The sequence below is a fragment of the Somniosus microcephalus genome, chromosome 16, assembly GCF_052327205.1.
Source record: "Somniosus microcephalus isolate GS21.2 chromosome 16, FLI_Smic_1.0, whole genome shotgun sequence".
NCBI classification, from domain to species: Eukaryota; Metazoa; Chordata; class Chondrichthyes; order Squaliformes; family Somniosidae; genus Somniosus; species Somniosus microcephalus.
In genome coordinates this window covers 2,265,698-2,283,051 of record NC_141002.1, presented here as the reverse complement: position 1 = coordinate 2,283,051, position 17,354 = coordinate 2,265,698, and the positions used below count along the sequence as shown (strand labels likewise).

Sequence of the window (17,354 nt, the reverse complement as noted above, 5' to 3'; positions counted from 1 at the left end):
CCTCCACTAATTAGTTTAAAGCCCTCTCTACAGCCCTAGTTATTCGATTCGTCAGGATTCTAGTCCCAGCACTGGCCAAGTGAAGTCCGTCCCAACGGAACAGCTCTCTCCTGTCCCAGTACTGATGCCAGTGTCCCAAGAAGCAAAACGCATTTCTCCCACACCAGTCTTTGAGCCACGCATTTAACTCTCTAATTTTATTTTCCCTAGCCAAATTTGCACGTGGCTCAGGTAGTAATCCAGAGATTATTACCCTTGTGGTTCTGCTTTTTAATTTGGCCCCTAGCTGCTCAAACTCCCTCGGCAGAACCTCTTTCCTTGTCCTAGCTATGTCGTTGGTACCAACATGGACCACGACAACTGGATCCTCCCCCTCCCACTCCAAGTTTCTCTCCAGCCCAGAGGAGATGTCCTTAACCCTGGCACCGGGCAGGCAACACAGCCTTCGGGTCTCTCGCTCTCGGCTGCAAAGAACCCGGACTACATCTGAATTAATTAATCTAGTTGGTGTGACTACCTCCTGAAACACAGAGTCCAGGTAAATTCCCCCCCTCCCGGATGTGCCTCAGTGTTTGAAGCTCGGACTCCAGCTCATCAACACGGAGCCAGAATTCCTCGAGCAGCCAACGCTTACTGCAAATGTGATCACTGTGAACATCAATGGTGTCCACCAGCTCCCACATATTGCAGCAGTAACACATCACCTGCTCTCCCATTCTATGTAATTAATTAAATTCATTAATATTATTTTTAAATACCGTCTGCCCCGATTCTAGATGATGAATATCACACCTTAGAAACTATAAACCACAGAGTTTAAGCTTAAAAAGAAAGAAATACTCACCAACCAATCACTTACCTGCTTTCTGGTGATGTCACACTTCATAGAAACGGAGTTGAGTTTCACTTTTCCTGATTTCAGAAGATGACCATCAGAATGAAAATTGTATCATGCTGCAGTACAAAGTCACGCAGGATCAAAAAGGCAGCTTCTGTGACATTATTCACTTAATCGGAAGAACCTTCCATGATTTAGGAACAGCTTTCCTGTAGACTAGATTCTAAAGTAGGATGGGCCGTTTGGGGAAGTGCTTCCTGTTCAAAGTATTCTCCACATTTCTGGTTTAAAAATGACTTGTCGGTCTTGTGTCCTAAGCTATTGCAGTGATACAAATTACAGGCCGGTCACAACAGCTCTATTACCTTAATTGGGAGGTAGCACTTCAAACTGAGCTCAAGACAAATGCTGAGTTAGGTTCGGGGTTGCAGGCAGGCTGTTGGTTGTCTAAGTTAGGGTTAGTGTTAAACTTCAGCGCTTTTATAAGTTGGAGTATTGTATAAATCCAGAACAAGAAAGTAAAAGTAATGTCTATGAGCAGGCATGACCACTTGGAGATGAAAAGGGCCACGCTGTGTTTGAGTGTGAATGGAAGGGATACTTATTATTAAGGGAATCTGTGGGAGAAGATAAAGGGAATGTGGTCGATGTTTTATGCAGGGGCTTTCAGAAGGCACGAGTTAAGGTGCCACATAACGGGCTGGTTAAAAGAATTAAGGCACATGGTAACAGAGCTGCATGGATCTGTGCTGTGACTTCTCCTCCATTTAGATAAATAATGGGACACAGGCACAAGAGAAATTATACCAACGTTTGCTGTGACCAAATTAGGGGGTATGACTAATTGTGAGGCATCTAGGAAAGTGCAGGATATAGATAGGTTAGCGGAGTGGGCAGATAGGTGGCAGATGCCATTCAGTGCAGAGAAATGTGTAACCAAGACAGAACTTGCATTCACATAGTATCTTTCAGATCCTCAGGGTGTTCTAAAGTACTTCACAGCCAAGAAATACTTCTGAACTGGAGGCAAACACAGGATGATTTGTTCTATTGGTGGTGGCTGATGTAGAATCATAGAATGGTTACAGCACAGAAGGAGGCCATTCAGCCCGTCGAGCCCTTGCCAGCTTTCTGCAAAAGCACTTCAGCTAGTCCCACACCCTTTCCCTGTAGCACTGCAACATTTTTTCCTTCAGGTACTTACCCAATTCCCTTTTGAAAGCCACGATTGCGTCTGCCTTCACCACCCTTTCAGGCAGTGAATTCCAGATCCTAACCACTCACTGCGTAAAAAAGCTTTTCCTCATGTCGCCTTTGGTTATTTTGCCAATCACCTTAAATCTGGGTCCTCTGGTTCTCGAACCCTGTGCCAACGGGAACAGTTTCTCTCTATCTATTCTGTCTAGACCCATCATGATTTTGAACACCTCTATCAAATCTCCTCTCAACCTTCTCTACTCCAAGGAGAACAACCCCAGCTTCTGTAGTCTATCCACATAACTGAAGTTCCTCATCCCTGGAACCATTCTAGTAAATATTTTCTGCACCCTCTCTAAGGCCTTCACAACCTTCCTAAATAAAGCGCAGTGCCCAGAATTGGACACAATACTCCAATTGAGGCCAAATCATTGTTTTATAAAGGTTTATCATAACTTCCTTGCTTTTGTACTCTATTGCTCTACTTGTGAAGCCTAGGATCCCGTCTGCTTTTTTATCCGCTTTCTCAAACTGCCCTGTCACCGTCAATGATTTGTCCACATATACCCCCAGGTCTCTCTGTTCATGCACCCCCAAGTTTTGTGTCATCTGCAAATTTTGAAATTGTGCCCTGTACACCCAAGTCCAAATCATTAATATATATCAAGAAAAGCAGTGGTCCTAGTACCGACCCCTGGGGAACACCACTGTATACCTTCCTCCGGTCCGAAAAATAACCGTTCACCACGACTCTCTTTCTTGTCACTTAGCCAATTTCGTACCCATGCTGCCACTGTCCCTTTTATTCCATGGGCCTCAACTTTGCTGGCAAGCCAATTATGTGTCATTTTATCGAACGCCTTTTGGAAGTCCATGTACACCACATCAACCACATTGCCCTCATCAACCCTCTCTGTTACCTCATCAAAAAACTCAATCCAGTTAGTTAAACACCATTTGCCTTTAACAAATCTTCTTCCTTGGTGAAGACAGATGCAAGGTACTCACTTAGTACCTCAGCCATGCCCTCTGCCTCCATGCGTAGGTCTCCTTTTTGGTCCCTAATCGGCCCCATCCCTCCTCTAACTACTCGTTTATTATTTATATGCCTATAGAAGACTTTTGGATTCCCTTTTATGTTAGCTGCCAGTCTATTCTCATACACTCTTTGCCCCTCTTATTTTCTTTTTCACTTCCCCTCTGAACTTTCTATATTCAACCTGATTCTCAGTTGCATTCTCAGCCTGACATCTGTCATAAGCACTCTTTTTCTGCTTCATCTTACTTTCTATCTCTTTCGTCATCCAGGGAGCTCTGACTCTGGTTGGCCTACCTTTCCCCCTCGTGGGAATGTACCTCGACTGTACCTGAACCATCTCCTCTTTAAAGGCAGCCCATTGTTCGGTTACAGTTTTGGCTGCCAATCTTTGATTCCAATTTACCCAGGCCAGACCTGTTCTCAACCCACTGAAATTGGCCTTCCTCCAATTAAGTATTTTTACTCTAGATTGCTCCCTGTCCTTTTCCAAAGCTAATCTAAACTTTATGATACTATGATCACTGTTCCCTAAATGTTCTTCTCCTGACACTTGCTCCACTTGCCCCACCTCATTCCCCAGAACCAGATTCAGCAATGCCTCCTTCCTTGTTGGGCTGGAAACGTACTGATCAAGAAAGTTCTCCTGAACTCACTTCAGAAATTATTCCCCCTCTGCCCTTTACACGATTACTATCCCAGTCTATAATAGGATAGTTGAAGTCCCCCATTATCACTACTCCATAGTTCTTGCATCTCTCTGTAATTTCTCTGCAAATTTGCTCCTCTATATCCTTCCCACTAGTTGGTGGTCTATAGAATACACCTAGTAGTGTAATGGCACCTCTATTATTTCTTAACTCTAACCAAATAGATTCTATCCTTGACCCCTTCAGGACATCCTCTCTCTCCAGCACTGTAACATTCTCCTTAACCAATACTGCCTCCTTTCTTTCCTTCCCTATCTTTCTTGAACACCTTATATCCAGAAATGTTTAATACCCAATCCTGTCCTTTTTTGAGCCAGATCTGCGTTATCGCCATGACATCATATTCCCATGTGGCTATTTGTGCGTGCAGCTCACCAAACTTCTTTACCAGGCTTTGTGTGTTTATACACGTGCACTGTAATCCTCTCTTAGGCCGCCTTGTATTCTCTGTTAGTCTGACCCCATTATTACTATTTCTTACTCTAGTGCTATCTGTCTCTCCCAATCCTTTGTGCACTTTGTTTCTCCCTTCTAATGGTACATCCTGGTTCCCATCCCCTGCCAAATTAGTTTAAACCCTTCCCAACAGCACCAGCAAACCTCTCGCGAGGACATTGGTCCCGGCTCTGTTGAGGTGCAACCTGTCCGGCCTGTACAGGTCCCACCTCCCCCAGAACCGGTCCCAATATCCCAGGAATCTAATGCTCTCCCTCCTGCAGCATCTGTTCAGCCACAGCTCTATCCTCCTCCTTTTATACTCACTAGCTCGTGGCACCGGGAGTAATCCAGAGATTACTACCTTTGAGGTCCTGCTTTTTCCCAGGGCCATTGTGTATTGGGCCCCTTCCCCGCTCCAGCTGCTGTCCAGTTGTCTGCATGGCCTTTCAATTGAACTGCGCGGGAGCTCAGGGATCAGTGCGCGGCTGCTCACCTTAGAGGCAACAGTGGCCACCCTCTGAGCCAAAGCTGATCATTTTGGGGGAAATTATTTTATTTACAGCTCTTTTATTCCCACATTTCTATCTACTTGCCTTTTTGTCCTGATATGTTTATACTGCCAATTGAGTATGGCAAGAACCTAGTTTGTAAACTCATTCACATGCCAGTTGGAAAAGGATTGAAATGCAATTTCACTAATGGTTGTTTTTTTCTCTCCTCTCTTTATTCACTGTCTCTGTATGATCGTGTGTGTCTGTCTCACTGTGTGTGTGTGTGTCTGTCTATGTGTCTGTCTGTCTCACTGTGTGTGTGTGTGTGTGTGTGTGTGTGTGTGTGTGTGTGTGTGTCTGTCTCTGATTCGTCCCTTTCATGCTCACTCATCGTTTTATTCATTCTGTCTGCTTGTTTTCTTGCTTGCTGCCTTCTCATTGCTGGTCCTCTCTCTCTCTCTCTCTCTCTCTCCGCCCTCCCTCTCTCCCTCTCTCCCTCCCTGCCTCCATGCCTCTCTCCCTCTCTTCCCTTCTCTGCCCACCCCCTTACCCATACTGCCGGCCCCTTCCCCTCTCTGCCCTCCCTCCCGCTCTGCCTCGCTCTCCTGCCCCGCCCTTCTTTCCTCCGCCCTGCCCTTCCCACCCCTCCCTCCCTCCGCCCCGCCCTACCTTCCCTCCCCCCTCCGCCCCGCCCTTCTTCCCTCTGCCCTGCCCTTCCCACCCCTCCCTCCCTCCGCCCCGCCCTACCTTCCCTCCCTCCCTCGGCCCCGCCCTACCTTCCCTCCCTCCCTCCGCCCCGCCCTTCCCTCCCCCCTCCGCCCTGCCCTTCCCTCCCTTCCTCCCTCCCTCTGCCCCTCCCTCCCTCCCTCCCTTCCTCCCTCTGCCCCTCCCTCCCTCCCTCTGCCGCTTCCTCCTCTCTCCTTCCCCTCGCTCCCGCTCTCTTCTCTCTCCCCTCCCCCCCTGCCTGCACGCTTTCACTCTCCCTCTCAGGAATATGCCAGTTCTGGTTGGAACTTGAACAACATGCCAATCTTGGAACAGTCCGTATTGACTCACATCAATGCAGATATCTCTGGGATGAAGGTTCCTTGGCTTTACGTGGGGATGTGCTTCTCCTCCTTCTGCTGGCACATCGAAGACCACTGGAGCTACTCCATCAACTACCTGCACTGGTTTGTAACCTCACTGGGATTCGCCAGGTGGACTACATAGTCTTTTCCAGGCCAACTTTTCCAGGCCAACTCATGCCTAATCTATTAAGAATAAATGCAGTCATTTTAATAAAAACTAACATCCACGATTTATTGAGCCATGCAGTAGTATCAGCTTGGAATAAATTCTTTGAATAATCCCACGTTGCTTTTTAGAGGCATTCATTGAAAATAGAATCCGTTTAATGTGCGATTTCTGCACATTATTTTTGTTTTGGAGATTGTTTCTCTCCAGTGAACTGTGCAGGTTGTAGAAATTAGCGTGAGGTGCAAGATTGCAAGAAGATTGCTGGATGATCAGTTTGAAGGGAAGTAAAAACAAGTCCAAGATAAAAAGACATTCAGTCGATGGAGCTCGTCACTCTCGTATTTCAATTCACCTGACCTTTCAACTAGAGTTTCAATTCCTCTAGCATCTTTAGTTCTACTACCTTACTTACATATTATTTGAAATGGTCATCCTCCTTTGAGTAAGAATTTTTTTCTGAGATCTGTTTATATTTGCTGTTGGAGTAACCTTGATGAGTTGCTGCAATGCATGCTGTAGATCGCAAACAGCAGCCACAGTGCATTAGTGATGGAGGGTTGGATACTGAGCGCAGTGGCAGGGGCGCTGATACTGCTTTGTCCTGGATGGGTTGAACTTCTTGAGTGTTGTTGTGGCTGCACCCAGCCAGGTGAGCAGTGAGAATTCCATTACACTCTGAACTTCAGTCGTGTTGGTGGTGAGAGACTTTGAGAAGTCATGGGTGAGCCACTTGCCCAATTACTTCCTAGATCAAAATCTTTATGAAAAAATGTAACTGGATCCTCTGTTGCTACTGCACTCTGTCAGCCAAGAGTAGGGAAAACAATCTTTCTGTCCGTTGAGGGTAAGGGAAAAAATCTTGGTGCATTTTCACCCACAGTGAACGGTTTCCCTTTCACACTGACCACAGCATTGTATCTGAAAGCAGACCTTTTCCTGCTATTCCAACATCATACAGCCATTAACCCAGGGAGTGACTGAGCTCACAGTGTGAGGGAGCTCACAGTGTGAGGGAGCTGGATTAATATCAGGAACAGATACAGCCATTAACCCAGGGCGTGACTGAGCTCAGTGTGAGGGAGCTGGATTAACATCTGTCAATTTAACGAACATACCTCAGGGTTAGCGTGAAAAGTTAATTAAGGCCTCTTTCGATACCCTTCGTCTCCATTGTCATTCCATTGTATATTGGGCAGCATAGAAGGATCACAGGGATGTGACTATGATGGAATCATATAATAATGCAGCATAGAAAGAGGCCATTCGGCCCATTGTTATGAGCCGGCTCTTTGAAAGAGCTATCTAATTTGTCCCACTTCCCTGCTTTTTACCCATAGCCCTGAAAATTTCTCCCGTTGAAATATTTGTCCAACTCCCTGTTGAAAGTTACTATTTAATCTGCTTCCACCACTTCAGGCAATGCATTCTAGGTCACCATAACTCAGTGTGCAAAAAATGTTTCTTCATCTCCTCTCTGGTTCTTTTGCCAATCGCCTTAAATCTGTGTCCTCTGGTTACTGACCTTCCTGCCAATGAAAACAGTTTTTCCTTATTTACTCTATCAAAACCTGTCAATTTTGAACACATATATTAAATCTCCCCTCAACCATCTCTGCTCTATGGAGAACAACCCCAATTTCTCTAGTCTTTCCACAAACTGAAGTCCCTCATCCCTGGTACCATTCTGGTAAATCTCCCCTGTACCCTCTCCAAGATCTTGACATCCTTCCTAAAGTGTGGTGCTCAGAATTGGACACAATACTCCAGCTGAAATCTAACCAGGGTTTTATAAAGGTTCACCATAACTTCCTTTTTGTACTCTATGCCTTTATTTATAAAGCCAAGGATCCCATATGCTTTTTTAACAGCTGATCAACTTGTCCTGCCACCTTCAAAGATATATATATGTACACCCACAGGGCTCTCTGTTCTTGCACCCCCTATAAAATTGTACCATTTAATTTATATTGCCTTTCCTACCAGAATGCATCACTGGTGGTTGCTAGGAGGACAGAAAGACTTGGAGAAGTTTGTTCTGATCAGTTGACAAGTCTGAAATGCCACGTAATCTGATGCTTGATACAGTAGTAACCACGCTTCCTTATTGGACCAATTGTTTAAACAAAGTAATTAAAAAAATTAAATGCTGTAGTTTAATTTTTGTTTGTAGTGGCATTGTGGCTTCTGCCAGGGCTGTGTAAGCTTCCTTTGAAAAGTAAGATTTTCTCCATGCTGCGAAACTGGAGAAGTGAGTGAGTATTGTATGACTGCCTCACACAGGGGCGAGCCGAAGACCTGGTATGGGGTGCCGGGGTATGCTGCCGAACAACTCGAGCTTGTAATGAGGAAGTTGGCGCCAGAACTCTTCCATTCTCAGCCAGATCTGCTGCACCAGCTAGTGACCATCATGAATCCCAATATTCTGATGGAGCATGGCGTCCCGGTATGTTCTTCCTATCCTCTCTGCCCTAGTTGCTCAGCTGTTGAGATTGCATGTAATTTGTTGAGAAGGTGTTTGTCACTGGAAGAAATTAGTAATACTGGGTTCTGGGTTGCCTGCCTAGCTCTGCATTCTGGATTAGCAGCTCTTAACAGTAAATAAACTCAGTTTCTTTTTGCATTCTGTAGTTTTATTGTTTAAAACTTTTATTACTTATGGCAGTGAAATCCTCAAGTTTTATTTGAATGAGTGCAGAGAAAATCTTCCTAATAATTCATGGTGTGGTTTAACTCAGTAACTTGCAATGGTACTGTACATGTTTATTTTTACATCTCCAGTTCTCCCCCAGCCCATTCTAAAGGTACTTTTTCCTGCAAGGATTTAATGTACCCTCGGGCACTTTGCGTATGTGGCCTTTAAGAGCCTAGACAGTGAAAGTTGGGGGCATCATAGCCATGCCTGCTCCTGACCTGACCTGATGTACACATGTGCGCACTTTCCAGCAAGAGCATTGGGTTGTGATTGGGAGATTTTTAACTACCCTATTGCTCTCACTCTCAGGTGTTCCGAACGAATCAATGTGCTGGTGAGTTTGTGGTTACTTTCCCGAGAGCCTATCATAGCGGATTCAACCAGGGCTACAACTTTGCAGAAGCGGTGAATTTCTGTACTGCAGACTGGGTACGTCTCGCCCCTTCTAGAGGATGATTTTCAGCTAGCCAGTGCTTCAGCTGTGCAGCCATGTTGTATGATATTGTGTCAGGAAACTTGGCAGTGCATAATACAGACACTTATTCAGTGCAGGCTTTCAAAGATCGTATGCTCCATCAATTCCGTCTAAGCGTTTCAGAATCTAACTTTATTTAATGAATATTGCCTATGTTGTACTTTTTAAACAATAGCTCTTGGACAAATAATAATTTGATTGTTAGCATAATGGATCACTGTTTGTTGATGTAATTTTCAGATAATGGGCACAGGTGATGCACAGTTTTCATGCTTTAATAGGTAAGGAGTGATAGCACATTGGATTACAGGTGCTGTTTCTCCACAGGTGAGTTCCCATTATCAGCCAGGACCCCTGTATAAAAACCACAAAGTAATCTGTGAGCAGGTTGGATTGTGGAAGGGATTCACTGAGGGCCACATTTTGTTTGCAGCATCCACCTCAAATGCAGCCTGCAATCTTTGGTTGCTCCAGACCCCACCACACACCAATACAGACTCCCCACCCAACCCCCACCGCATCACCACCCCACCGAATCCCCACACTCACCCCACCCCCACCGCATCCCCACTGCATCACCACTCCACCCCCACCGCATCACCACCCCACCGAATCCCCACACTCACCCCACCCCCACTGCATCACCACTCCATCCCCACCGCATCACCACCCCACCGAATCCCCACACTCACCCCACCCCCACCGCATCACCACCCCACCGAATCCCCACACTCACCGCATCCCCACTGCATCACCACTCCATCCCCACCGCATCACCACCCCACCGAATCCCCACACTCACCCCATCCCCACCGCATCCCCACTGCATCACCACTCCATCCCCACCCCACCCCACCGAATCCCCACACTCACCGCATCCCCACTGCATCACCACTCCATCCCCACCGCATCACCACCCCACCGAATCCCCACACTCACCCCACCCCCACCGCATCACCACCCCATCGAATCCCCACACTCACCGCATCCCCACTGCATCACCACTCCACCCCCACCGCATCACCACCCCACCGAATCCCCACACTCACCCCACCCCCACCGCATCCCCACTGCATCACCACTCCATCCCCACCCCACCCCACCGAATCCCCACACTCACCCCATCCCCACCGAATCACCACTCCATCCCCACCGCATTACCACCCCACCCCACCGAATCCCCACACTCACCCCACCCCAACCCCACCCTCCCTTCCCACCCCACCCCACCGCATCCTCACTCCACCCCACCCCCACCGCACCCCCAACCACTTCCACCCCACCCCACCCCACCGCATCCCCCTCCACCCCACCCCCACCCCATCTCCACCCCCGTCCATCCCCACCCCACCCCAACCCTTCCCACCGCAACACATCCCATCATACCACACATCACTTCCCTGCCCCCCACGGAGGCATCATAAGCATTTAGTCAGCGCAACTGTGTGAACCCAGAGTTGGCACCAAGCACTTCTCATGTCAGGGTTGGCACAACCAGATACAGGGGAAAGTAGCCTCCATTTCCCCAGTCTCAGTTTCCCCCCCCCCCCCCCCCCCACTGCACTTAGTAACATTATTACAGGTTCCAGCAGGAGAAGACCTTCGGCCTATCTATCCAAAGTATTTCCTTGGTAGATTTGTCGAGTTCCTTCCAGATTCCCTTTAAGGTTTTTTGCTCCACCACCTTTGCCAATAATCTGTTTCACATAATTACCACCCTATTAATTAAAAAAAAAGTTCCTCTTACATTTCCGATTTTCTTTTGTTGTCCTTAATTTGTTCATTAAGCTTGTGCTTAAATTCTGTACATTGCAGAAAAGTTTACCTCAATCCAATTTGTCCAAACCTTTCATATCCACTCTCTGTTTTCTCTCGAAAGAAAAGACACAAGGTAGTCAATCTTTCGTCTTGTGTCATTCCCTTTCTCTGTACCCTGCCAATAACTGAAGATCATTTTAGGAATAGGGAGACTAAAACTACATGCTGTATTCCAGATATGGTCTCACAAGTGCCAATACAGTTTTAAAATCACTGCTCTGGATTTATATGTTATACCCTTTGCTATACATCCCAACATCCTGTTTGCTTTTTTTTAAACAGTCAGGGAACATTGTGCTGATGTGTTTCGTGATCTGTCCGCCAAGCCCCCAAAATCGCTCACTGCTCCAATACCTCAAGTACATTCCCAATTAGTACAATTCCACATTAGCCTTCCCTCTGCCCAATCTCATCACCTTACGTTACCCTGTATTAAACTGTATCTCCATTTCTCCGCCCATTGATCGAGCTTGTCAAGATCCTTTTGAATTTGTTTGCATTGGTGTTCATCATTTGTCACTACTCCAAAATCGGGTATGGTCTGCAAATTGGACGCTTTGGACATAATAGCCCAGAAATTCGGGTCTCCACGGGTGAGTACGCGCTGGGTACTCACCCGTGGGCCCGATGGAAGTGCCAGTTTCCTGCATGCACTGTGCATGCGCGGGAAACCGGCACTTCCGTTCCTCTGAACAAAGAGGTTCAGAGGTCGAACGCGTGCGCAGGGGAGGCTGCGGGTGCGCATCAAACAGCTTTCCCGGGAGGGTAAGCCTGCAGAATTTACACATTTAAAAAGCAGGCGTATTAATTAACAAGGTGAATTAATTAAAATTAAAACATTTTTTCCACAGTTTTATTATTTTTAAATACTTTAAAGCAAGGTAAGTTTATTTTTAGCCCCGTTAGAATATAAAATTATTTTTTTCAAAAATTTAAATTATTGTTTAAAATAGTTATTTAATGTAATTTATAGTTTATTTAAAAAATGTGATTTTTACAAATTTATTTGAAAGTTTAGTGCTATTTTGGGGCCGTAGTATTTATAAGTCTTGACAGCACTTCCTGTCAAGACTTATGAATGGAGCATTCCCTGCTCCGATTGGCTGCCCATGGCCCACGTGATCACAGGGGACACATCGAACTAACTGCGCCCCTGGGATACACAAGCACTGCGCGCCAGCAGCTGGACCAGGCCCCGGATCGGAATTCCACGGGGCCCTACAGCTCAACGGCCGGCGCGTAAGGTAAGTGCAGGTCGGGGGCTTGCACCCGTGGGAAGCCCCCGACCCGAATTTCTGGGCCAATTCCTTTTTTGTATGACATTTTCCCCATTTCCCAAACCTGTGTGTTAGTGACATGGCCAATTAGAGGCCATTTGGTGCTGTCGGCCTGTGTTGGCTGGGACTGGATTGAGATTACTTCAGTTAATTTCCATTCGTGGGTACCTTGCATCCAGGTCCCAGAGGTGAAATGACTTTCATTTATGTTTTATAAAGTATTCAGAATTATTATAGTGACTATACATTTGTTTTATTTATGTGTTTGAGAGGAAAAAAATATTAATATGGGGCACAATCGTCAGAGCTTTTGAATAAAAGTCTGAATTTTAACAGGTTTATTTAATGAGCTTTTTACGAACACTCGGATACTGTGGGAAATATACACATTAGTTAAATCTTTCCTTAAACTATGTTTCTTGGCCCTTCGATTCAAAAGCTCTATTGCAAACAGATGGAACAGAGTGCCCATTTGATATTTGAGGTTAAAAAGTTGTTTACCCAACTGAGACAGGCAGAGCTTTATTTATGGATCTGTGCTATGTGAGGAAAAGTTTTCTCGGAACCAATCAAAAAATCATTCACTAACTGTTTCTGGAGGTCTCTTGTGGATCCTTTCAGCAGAGATGTGCACCGTTGCTTCCACTCCCACACCGCTGCACCCCACTCCCAATATGAGGCATCTCCGACTCACTGAGCAGCTCCACAGGATACCGGCTAGTGTTTCACAAAGCAAAAGATTATAAAGTGTCAAAAATAAATCAAATTGCCCTTAAAAAGGTGATCTCTAATTGCAGTCTGTCCCTTTATAACATTTGGAATTATGTCTCATCAGTGGAAGAGTGTTATTCTTCATGTTTGGTACCGCAGTATTCTGAGATGGTTGCTTTACTGGATTGTGCCCAGAATGTGAACTTGTGTCTGTTGCCAGTTGCACTTGGTTAATGTGGCAGCCTTTTCAGGCGTCACTGATAGAGCTGGAAGCATAGACACTATTTTAGTAGTGGACTGTCATTTACTGGACTGCAGTATTGATTCTTTAGTTTGATTGACTTTAGCTCCCTGTGGGCCGGCAGTGTGTCAGCCATTACCGGCGCCTGCACCGATACTGTGTGTTTTCACATGAAGAGCTGATTTGCAAGATGGCAGCTGATCCGGAGGGTTTGGATGTTGAGCTGGCTGCTGCCGTCTACAAGGAGATGGTGACCATGATTGAGGAGGAGACACAGCTGAGAAAGGCAGCCTTCCAAATGGTACGTAACGATTCATAGAATGAAACCGTACAGAGTGAGGCCATTTGGCCCATTGTGCTTGTGCTGGTTCTTCTAAAGAGCTCTCCAATTAATCCCACTCCCCCACTCTTTCCCCATAGGCATATCCAATTAATCCCACTCCCCTGCTCTTTCCCCATAGGCATATCCAATTAATCCCACTCCCCTGCTCTTTCCCCATAGGCATATCCAATTAATCCCACTCCCCTGCTCTTTCCCCATAGGCATATACAATTAACCCCACTCCCCTGCTCTTTCCCCATAGGCATATACAATTAATCCCACTGCCCTGCTCTTTCCCCATAGGCATATCCAATTAATTCCACTCCCCTGCTCTTTCCCCATAGGCATATCCAATTAATCCCACTCCCCTGCTCTTTCCCCATAGGCATATCCAATTAATTCCACTCCCCTGCTCTTTCCCCATAGGCATATCCAATAAATCCCACTCCCCCGCTCTTTCCCCATAGGCATATCCAATTAATCCCACTCCCTGCTCTTTCCCCATAGGCATATACAATTAATCCCACTCCCCCGCTCCTTCCCCATAGGCATATACAATTAATCCCACTCCCCTGCTCTTTCCCCATAGGCATATCCAATTAATCCCACTCCCCCGCTCCTTCCCCATTGGCATATCCAATTAATCCCACTCCCTGCTCTTTCCCCATAGGCATATACAATTAATCCCACTCCCCCGCTCTTTCCCCATAGGCACATCCAATTAATCCCACTCCCCCGCTCTTTCCCCATAGGCATATCCAATTAATCCCACTCCCTGCTCTTTCCCCATAGGCATATCCAATTAATCCCACTCCCCCGCTCCTTCCCCATAGGCATATCCAATTAATCCCACTCCCCTGCTCTTTCCCCATAGGCATATACAATTAATCCCACTCCCCCGCTCTTTCCCCATAGGCATATCCAATTAATCCCACTCCCCCGCTCTTTCCCCATAGGCATATCCAATTAATCCCACTCCCCCGCTCTTTCCCCATAGGCATATACAATTAATCCCACTCCCTGCTCTTTCCCCATAGGCATATCCAATTAATCCCACTCCCCCGCTCCTTCCCCATAGGCATATCCAATTAATCCCACTCCCCCGCTCTTTCCCCATAGGCATATCCAATAAATCCCACTCCCCTGCTCTTTCCCCATAGGCATATACAATTAATCCCACTCCCCCGCTCTTTCCCCATAGGCATATACAATTAATCCCACTCCCCTGCTCTTTCCCCATAGGCATATCCAATTAATCCCACTCCCCCGCTCTTTCCCCATAGGCATATACAATTAATCCCACTCCCCCGCTCTTTCCCCATAGGCATATACAATTAATCCCACTCCCCCGCTCTTTCCCCACAGGCATATACAATTAATCCCACTCCCCTGCTCTTTCCCCATAGGCATATCCAATTAATCCCACTCCCCTGCTCTTTCCCCATAGGCATATACAATTAATCCCACTCCCCTGCTCTTTTCCCCATAGGCATATCCAATTAATCCCACTCCCTGCTCTTTCCCCATAGGCATATACAATTAATCCCACTCCCCTGCTCTTTCCCCATAGGCATATACAATTAATCCCACTCCCCCGCTCTTTCCCCATAGGCATATGCAATTAATCCCACTCCCCCGCTCTTTCCCCATAGGCATATACAATTAATCCCACTCCCCTGCTCTTTCCCCATAGGCATATACAATTAATCCCACTCCCCTGCTCTTTCCCCATAGGCATATACAATTAATCCCACTCCCCCGCTCTTTCCCCATAGGCATATGCAATTAATCCCACTCCCCCGCTCTTTCCCCATAGGCATATACAATTAATCCCACTCCCCTGCTCTTTCCCCATAGGCATATACAATTAATCCCACTCCCCCGCTCTTTCCCCATAGGCATATACAATTAATCCCACTCCCCTGCTCTTTCCCCATAGGCATATACAATTAATCCCACTCCCCCGCTCTTTCCCCATAGGCATATACAATTAATCCCACTCCCCTGCTCTTTCCCCATAGGCATATACAATTTTCCCCTTCAAGTATTTATCCAATTCCCTTTTTAAAAGTTTGTATTGAATCTGCTTCCACCACCCTTTCAGGCAGTGAATTCCAGATCATAAAAGGAGAGACTTGTGCTTAGAGGTTAAGGTCTCTATGGGTAGAAGTACCAGTTTCGTTTGATTTGGTCAGGTGTATACTTCATAGATACAGAAGTTTAATTCTCCAGAGTTTTGCTATAATCTAAGTGATAGTTTCATACAAAATATAATAAAGTCATGGTGAACGGTTGTTTTTTAGACTGGACGGAAGTATACAGTGGTGGTCTCCAGGGGTCGGTATTAGGACCACTGCTGTTTTTCATATATATTAACAACCTGGAGTTGGGTAGAGGGGGTATAATTTCAAAGATTGTAGATGACATGAAACTCAGCAATGTCGTAAACAGTGAGGAGGATAGTAACAGACTGGTGAAATGGGCAGACACCGCAATTTAATGCAGAGAAGTGGCAAGTGACATATTTTGGAAGGAAGAATGAGGAGAGGCAATATAAACTAAATGGTACAATCTTAAAGGGGGTGCCGGAGCAGAGAGCTGAGCTTTAGGCACACTAATCTATGAAGGTGGCAGGATAAGTTGATGAGGCTGTTGAAGAAGTATTCGGATCCTTGGCTTTATAAAAAGAGGCACAGAGTACAAAAGCAAGGAAGTTATGCTAAACCTTTATAAAACACTGGTTAGGCCGCAGCTGGAGTATTTTGCCCCATTCTGGGCAGTACACTTTAGGGAGGATGTCAAAGCCTTGGAGAGGAGATTTACCAGAATGGTACCAGGGATGAGGGACTACAGTTATGTGGAGAAACTAGAGAAGCTGGGATTGTGCTCCTTTGAGTAGAGAAGGTTAAAGGGAGATTTAATGGCAGTGTTCAAAATTTTGAGGGGTTTTGATAGAGTAGATAGGGAGAAACTTTCCATTGGCAGGAGGGTTTGTAATCAGAGGACACAGATTTACGGTGAGGAGAATTTTTTTTAGGCAGCGAGTTATGATCTAGAATGCACTGCGTGGTGGAAGCAGATTTAATAATAACTTTCAAAAGGGAATTGGATAAATACATGAAAAGGAAAAATTTGCAGGACTACGGTGAAAGAGCCAGGGGAATGGGACAAATTTGGATAGCTCTTTCAAAGAGCCGGAACAGGCATGATGGGTTGAATGGCCTCCTCTTGTGCTGGAAGTTTCTATGAATTCCATTGGTAGCATAGTTGATAGTTTACAGTATATAGAAAAAACATAAAACTAAGATTTGTTTACCTTTCCTTCCCAAAACTGGAGATCTATAATCCTAATTTCACTTCTGTTTTTGGTGCACAGACCCACAAGGTTTAATGAATAATTTTGTGTCCATATCTAGGGTATAGTTGATACTGAACAGGAGGCATTTGAGCTGTTACCAGATGATGAACGTCAGTGTGAGATGTGCAAGACGACATGTTTCCTGTCTGCTGTTACCTGCGCCTGTGATCCCAATAGGCTAGTGTGCCTTTATCATGTTAAGGATCTGTGCAGCTGCCTAGTGAAGAACCGCTGTCTCAGGTAAGTTTGGTGGTTATGTTGTGTTTCAGTATATCTGGAGTACTTCTGTACAAATGTCCAGTAACAAATCTTTGTTTGGGCACTCTGACGTTGGCCATTTTGTCAGCCATTGAGCTTTGCTTGTGGAAATTTTCCTTTTCTAGTTTGTGTTCAGTTTGATTATGTAGAATATCCACTGAACACTAGGTTTCTTGAGTCATTAACATTATCCCTACTCCCAAAGCAGAAATAAATTTCCTGTTCTATAAACATTTTACTTTATCCACAATCT

The 17,354-nt window shown here is 45.8% G+C and overlaps 1 protein-coding gene across 6 annotated transcripts in view; it reads left to right on the top strand.

Moving 5' to 3' along the window:
• kdm5a (lysine demethylase 5A) overlaps nucleotides 1–17,354 on the top strand; it is a 343,245-nt gene that overhangs the window by 137,359 nt on the left and 188,532 nt on the right. For all 6 annotated transcript variants that reach the window (XM_086008547.1, XM_086008546.1, XM_086008544.1 and 3 more), the window contains exons 11-15: nucleotides 5,701–5,882; nucleotides 8,230–8,392; nucleotides 8,951–9,070; nucleotides 13,270–13,464; nucleotides 16,902–17,083. In XM_086008547.1, coding sequence (XP_085864673.1) covers nucleotides 5,701–5,882; nucleotides 8,230–8,392; nucleotides 8,951–9,070; nucleotides 13,270–13,464; nucleotides 16,902–17,083 — 842 coding nt within the window. The remainder of the gene's footprint in view (nucleotides 1–5,700; nucleotides 5,883–8,229; nucleotides 8,393–8,950; nucleotides 9,071–13,269; nucleotides 13,465–16,901; nucleotides 17,084–17,354) is intronic.